Source organism: Kryptolebias marmoratus, linkage group LG8, assembly GCF_001649575.2.
Source record: "Kryptolebias marmoratus isolate JLee-2015 linkage group LG8, ASM164957v2, whole genome shotgun sequence".
Taxonomy (NCBI): domain Eukaryota; kingdom Metazoa; phylum Chordata; class Actinopteri; order Cyprinodontiformes; family Rivulidae; genus Kryptolebias; species Kryptolebias marmoratus.
In genome coordinates, this window is record NC_051437.1 from 4599499 (window position 1) to 4605600 (window position 6102).

A 6102-nucleotide genomic window follows, 5' to 3' on the forward strand; every position below is an offset into this window, starting at 1 on the left:
TTTGCTGAAAACGCCACCTAGTGGACGGTGCAGGAAAGGCTCGAGAGCGTAGACGGCGGTCGCCAGAGCTCTCGCGGTCGCAAGGCCGGAGCGGCGCTGAGCTGCGAGGGCCGCCAATGCTGCTTGCAGCTTTAATTAGTCTTGATATTTCATTGGACCCTGAACAGATTCAGGACACCCTGTATCAGATGCAGCAAAGCAGCCCCAGAACAGAACTGAACCTCCTCCATGTTTCACTGTAGGTACGGGATTCTTTTCTTTCTGTTTCATTTTTGGGTCTACAAACATAGAGCTGATGGGACTTGTTACCAAAAAGCTACAGTTTTGTTTTATCTGTCTAAAAGACATTCTCCCAGAGGCTTTGGAGTTTGTTAATATGCATTTTGGCAAATACCAGTCTTGCTATTTTATGATTCAATATCCTCCTTGATGATCTTCTTTTAAGTCCACTTTGGCTCAAACAGATCAATTGTGTGGTCTGACACTGATGAACCTTGACCTTGGAGTTAATCTCTAATCTCTTTGGAAGCTTTTTTGGGCTCTATAGTTTCCATTCATATTATTCATCTCTTCAATTTGTTATCTATTTTCCTCTTGCAGCGATTACCAGAGACGTTGTCTCTAGTCCTCTGGACCTTAACCTTCTGAATAATATGAGCAGCTGTAGTCAGAGGAACATCAAGCTGATTGGAGACGGTCTTATAGTCTTTACCTTTAACATGCTGTCAGTCATTTTTCTTTCTAAGCTCCTGGGACAACTCTGTTGTCAGCTTTCTGTGCTCCATGTTCAGTGTGTTACACACCATGATACCAAACAGCACTGTGACTACCTTCCACCTGAAGAAACCTGTGATGCTGCTTACAGGACACAACTGAGTTTAACATGTCCCTGTGGGACATGTTGTTTCAGTACCATGGAGGTACCATCCATTCTGTCAAGGACAGTTTTATTAGTTGTTTTTTTAGTCTGTCAAACCAAAATTCAAAAACAATGACTGATTTTCATTAGTTAATTTTTTTTGTTAGTTTTTTATTATTGTTATTACTTTTGTCAGTTTCAAGTTATTTCATTGACCTTTGTGGGGTTTTCTGTCTTTTCCTTCCTGAGACTGTGTCTTCATATGAGGACAATGCGTTGAAATGCACACCAAACAAAAGCTTGGGGCTTAGGAGCTTAACAAAAGGGTACAAACAAATTCCTTGTTAGCTGTAGTGCTACTCATTGTTCAATGTCTTTGCTTAAAACTGTAGCATTAACTGTTGGAGTCAACCCTGTTTGTATGTTATCAAATCATTTCACAGAGGGATTTTATAGAAACTTGCTGAAAGTAAGTCACTGCATGTCCATCTACAGCTAATTAACTTTAAGAGTTAATTCATTTTAAGTTAGCCATCACAGCTAATTGACAATAGTCAACACAAAAATGTCAGTTTTACAGATATTGAGCTAAAATTTACAACACATTCTCTGTGGGCTAACACATTTTGTTAATTGAAATTGGGCACAATGTTATTTTCAAGGTTTGACCACAGTGGCTATGACTCGCTCATTTCTCACCATAAGATCATTTTAGTCTAAAACTCTTGTCTGAAAGGCAAAGGGCAATATGCATTCTTTTATGGATTGCTAGGTCTTTAATTATAATTTAACATGTTTCCACATGTGATGTTTATGTGTGTGTGTTTTTATAAGGGGCCAGTACAGGGCTGAATGCAAATACTTTTGAACATTTTTAGCCAGTTTAAACATGTAATACAGTACAGTGGAGTAGAGATAATTGAAAGAGGGAAACATCTTGCATGATTTCACATCTAATACCACAAAGTGTACTATGCACAGTGTAACTGTAGTGCCTCCCTGTGGCACAATGGTGAACACTTTGTATTTGTGGAAGGTAAAGAAGTGAAATAGGATGACTGTACGGTAGTGTAATATATACCATATGATCCTGACTCTTCTTCTCATCTCCCAGCTGCTATTTGCACTCATTACCATCCTCACCTTCACCAGTATGCCATCTCTGATGAATGAGTTTGTCAACAGACTGTAAGTTGATCTGCCTCTACAGATCCAAAGCCAAATGATCTGCTGCTCCTTTCATTCTGCTCCCCTGCTGAAATATTTCTTCCTGTCAATTTGCAGGGCTTTAAAAATAGGAGGAGGGCTGGTGATCCTGTGTGTGTGTTCCATCAACATGTACTTTGTTGTGGTCTACATGACTACCCTCCACAGCATGTGGCTGTATGTGCTGGCAGCGTTCCTCTCCACAGCATACCTAACGTTTGTGGGATATTTGGTAGGTAGTATAAGCCCGCAGGATGAACTGATCTTGCAGTAAACTCATTTATGTGGATATAAGCCTTGTTTCAGAAGTGGAAACTTTAAAAACTTTAAAAATGTGTAATTTTATCAAAATTATAAGTCAGTCATGTCTTCCTTTAACCATCATAAAGATTCTTAGTTAAATACTGTATATACTAACATACAGGCCTACATATATACTCACTGGCCACTTTATGACAGACACTTGTTCAATTGCTTGTTAACACAAATAGCTAATCAGCCAATCACATGGCAGCATCAAGTCAGTGCCTTTAGACATGTAGACATGGTGAAGATGACTTGCTGAAGTTCAAACCAAGCATCAGAATGAGGAAGAAAGAAGATTAGAGTGACTTTGAATATGGCGTGGTTGTTGGTGCCTGACAGGCTGTTGTGAGTATTTCAGAAACTGCTGATTAACCGGGATTTTTTACACCCAACCATATTTAGGGTTTACAGAGAATGGTCCAAAAAAGAGAAAATATTAAGTGAGCGGCATTTGTGTGACAAAAAAGCCTTACCAGTGTCAGAGGTCAGAGGAGAATGGGCAGATTGGTTGAAGATGACAGAAAGGCAACAGTAGTTCAAATAACCACTCGTTCCAACCAAGGTCTGCAGAATACTATCTCTGAACACACAATACATCCAACCTTGAATCAGATGGGCTACAGCAGCAGAAGACCACACTGGGTGCCACTCCTGTCAGCTAAGAATAAGAAACTGAAACTACAGTTTTCAGACTCACCAAAATTGGACAACATCACATTGGAAAAGCATTTCCTCCACTGATGAGTCTCAATTCACTAAACTCCAGTGACCTCCACAGCCATCAGATCTAAATCCAATCGAACACCTTTGGGATGTGGTGGAACGGGAGACTCACATTTTTCTGCAGCAACAGCACAATGCTGCCATGTCAATATGGACCAAAATCTCTGAGGAATGTTTCCAACAACTTGTTAAATTTGTGACATGAAAAATTAAGGGAGATCTGAAAGCAAGAGGGAGGTCAAACCTGTATAAAAATACTAGCAAGGTGGAGCAAATAAAGTGGCCGGTGAATGTAGCATCTCTGTTGGCTCAACTGTTATTCATATTTAAAGGTGAAAAGTAACAAATTACTCACATTTTTGTTATGGAGTATTATTTATGTATCTTTTAATGTGGTTTTCTTAAATCTCTACTTTTACTTTTACTTGAGCATGCTTTAAGTCACATTTGTTGCTAAATTAAAGTAAAAAAAAGTTAAAAACACAAGGAAAAAAATTGCATACAGTGTGTTTTGTGAAATATTTAGACAGGATCGGAAGAAGTCGGCACAATAAATCACACTCACACTGCTTCTGCTAGAATAATTGTGTCAATTTATTCCGCCACAGAACACAGTAAAGCAAGCAGAATTTCAATGCTTCACATCCCCGTGATGCTAACTTAATAAAACATAAGCGCCTCTTACCTTGACACTGAACTGGTGAGCCGACAGGCCTGGCAGAGCAGCATCAACGTAGCTGGGCGTTCACGCACAACCCGCAGCAGACTCTGTCCGGGGGTCGGTGCTTCCCCGTATTATAGAGGTGAGTAAACAAAGACCGCGTGCGAAGAGGGAGGGCCAGTCCCTCCGCGCAGGTGTTCCTGCTATGAGTTAGGCGTTTGGTCTTGGAAAACATGTACTTATATGTTCAGATTCATTGTCATCTTTGATGTCCATTTTAAATTTCTTTTCTCAAAGTCATTTAGAAATGATATATGAAATTTATGAAAGCATATTTAGAATTACACAAGCTCAAGTAAAGATTACATTTATGTGGATACCTGCTCATAAGGATATAGAGGGGAATGAAATAGCAGATCATTAGCTAAGATGTCTTTAAAACAGGAACAAATTATGGAAATAGCATATTGTAAATGAAGTCCATTATTAAGAACAAAGTTAAATCTGAATGGCAGCAATTGTGGGAGGAGGGAACTAAAGGTCAATATTTATTTCATATACAAAATAAAGTAGGGAGTATGGAAATGATTGGAGGAAATTGAAAGGAACAAGTAGTGATGACAAGGTTAAGGATCGGACATACAGGATTAAATAAAACATTACATTTGGTAGGTAAACATCCAACAGGTAGATGTGGTTGTGGAATGGATATAGAGACAGTGGAGCATGTAATTAGTTATTCTGAGAGGTATAGGGTAAGTAGAGAAAAATTAAAACAAGAAGTATTGAAATATGGTGTTGAGACATTAAGAGTGAGTAAGGTATTGGTAAAACATAATAAAATAAAAATAAAGCAGTTATTAGTTTTTTAAAGGAAACGGGATTGTACAGTAGAATTTAGTTTTGATCGGAAATAAACATATTCTGGCCCACACTCCAGCATGGTAGATGGTGATAATACATCTAAACGTTAGATGTCACCCGCCAGTAAACCCAAGAAGAAGATCTTCGCTGGAGCCTCTGGTTTTTGGTTCCGCTCTTCCGAAATACCCTGGTTTATGTCACCAGGTTGTCAGGTTAATTTTAATGAAACATCAGATTGGAAATAAATGTTATTTATCAATTTGTATCAGTTAAAATAAAATAGCCAAACACAAAATCACTTCTTCCAGTAATCACTTTGTCTTCAAAGAACTTGGAGGCTGCTCAGGCCTCAACAGAACCACGACAAGGAGCCAAGGTAAAGCCCAGAGCCCATTGAGAGTCAGAGGTCAGCGCTCTGTCCAAGGTCACCTGAGGAGCAGTGATGTTTGAAAGGGTCAGCAAGGAAGCAGCTGATGCAGCAGGGCCAGGAGACAAACAATGTGCAATTCAAAAAGTTGCTTTCAACTTAAGCTTCTCTTTGCGGTTTTCTCTTTCTTTATCTTTTGTCTGCTGGACTTAAAGCACTGAATAAAAACGACAAACGAGGGGAAGGTCTTCACACAAAAAACACAAAAATGAACAAGCTTCCAAACAAACTTCAAAATGAACTGCAAATGAACTGAATCACAGTCACTTGCCAAAGCTTTCTCCTGAGTTTGTAATCAAACAAAGTTGGATAACAACAAGAATATTCAGATTGTTGGGGGGTTGCGTCATGTGTGAGTCTCTTCAAGTTTTGGATGCCTGTATTCGTCAGTTTATAACATTCTTCTGGCAGATCTTTTTAAAGTATTTGAAATTGGATGTTTTGTTTCTCTAAGCAGCCATCTTCAGGTATCTGATGTTCTGAGGTGCAGCATCATCACTCAGAGTTCTTCTGAATCCTGAATACCTGATCACATTTTAAAGCAACTAGAATATTGGATATAAAAGTAGAAAGGCTTAGTGTATGATTTTCCTGATCTAATGTGTGTCTTTGTTTCTGTGGTGCAGGTGTGGTTATTTCTGATAGCTCTGGGACTGTCCTACCTGGATCCCAGCACCAGGAAAGAAAACGACTTGACCATCCTGATAAAAGAGCAGCCAGAATTTGACTCCTGAGTCAGATTTAGGCTCAAATGGACAGTCAAATCACCAGTACAACTGTGAGCCTCCACATGTACTTGGTACTATTTTGCTGCAGTACACTGAGCTGTGTCCTGTCCTGATGTGGATGAAGCTTAACTTTTAAAAGAAAGTTAATCTTTGAAAGGTGCTAAATTTTTCATCAGTTATCTAGAGTTATTTAGTCTGCATCTCTATTCAGACTTGAGGTAAAATGTCTGAGATAAGTTTTGAGTGTAACTCAGGGAGACCTATAGAGTCACTTTTAAGTAACGTCCATCTGATTGCAGAAACCCGAGGTTTTCTACAAAATGTCACA

At 39.1% G+C, this 6102-nt stretch overlaps 1 protein-coding gene across 1 annotated transcript in view; it reads left to right on the plus strand.

Annotated features, from left to right (window-relative positions):
• LOC108247620 (natural resistance-associated macrophage protein 2-like) overlaps positions 1-5780 on the plus strand; it is a 16253-nt gene extending 10473 nt beyond the window's left edge. The window contains exons 9-11 of the mRNA XM_037976882.1: positions 1974-2047; positions 2144-2297; positions 5673-5780. Of these exons, the coding sequence (XP_037832810.1) occupies positions 1974-2047; positions 2144-2297; positions 5673-5780 (336 nt within the window). The remainder of the gene's footprint in view (positions 1-1973; positions 2048-2143; positions 2298-5672) is intronic.
• The last annotated feature ends 322 nt before the right edge of the window (positions 5781-6102 follow it).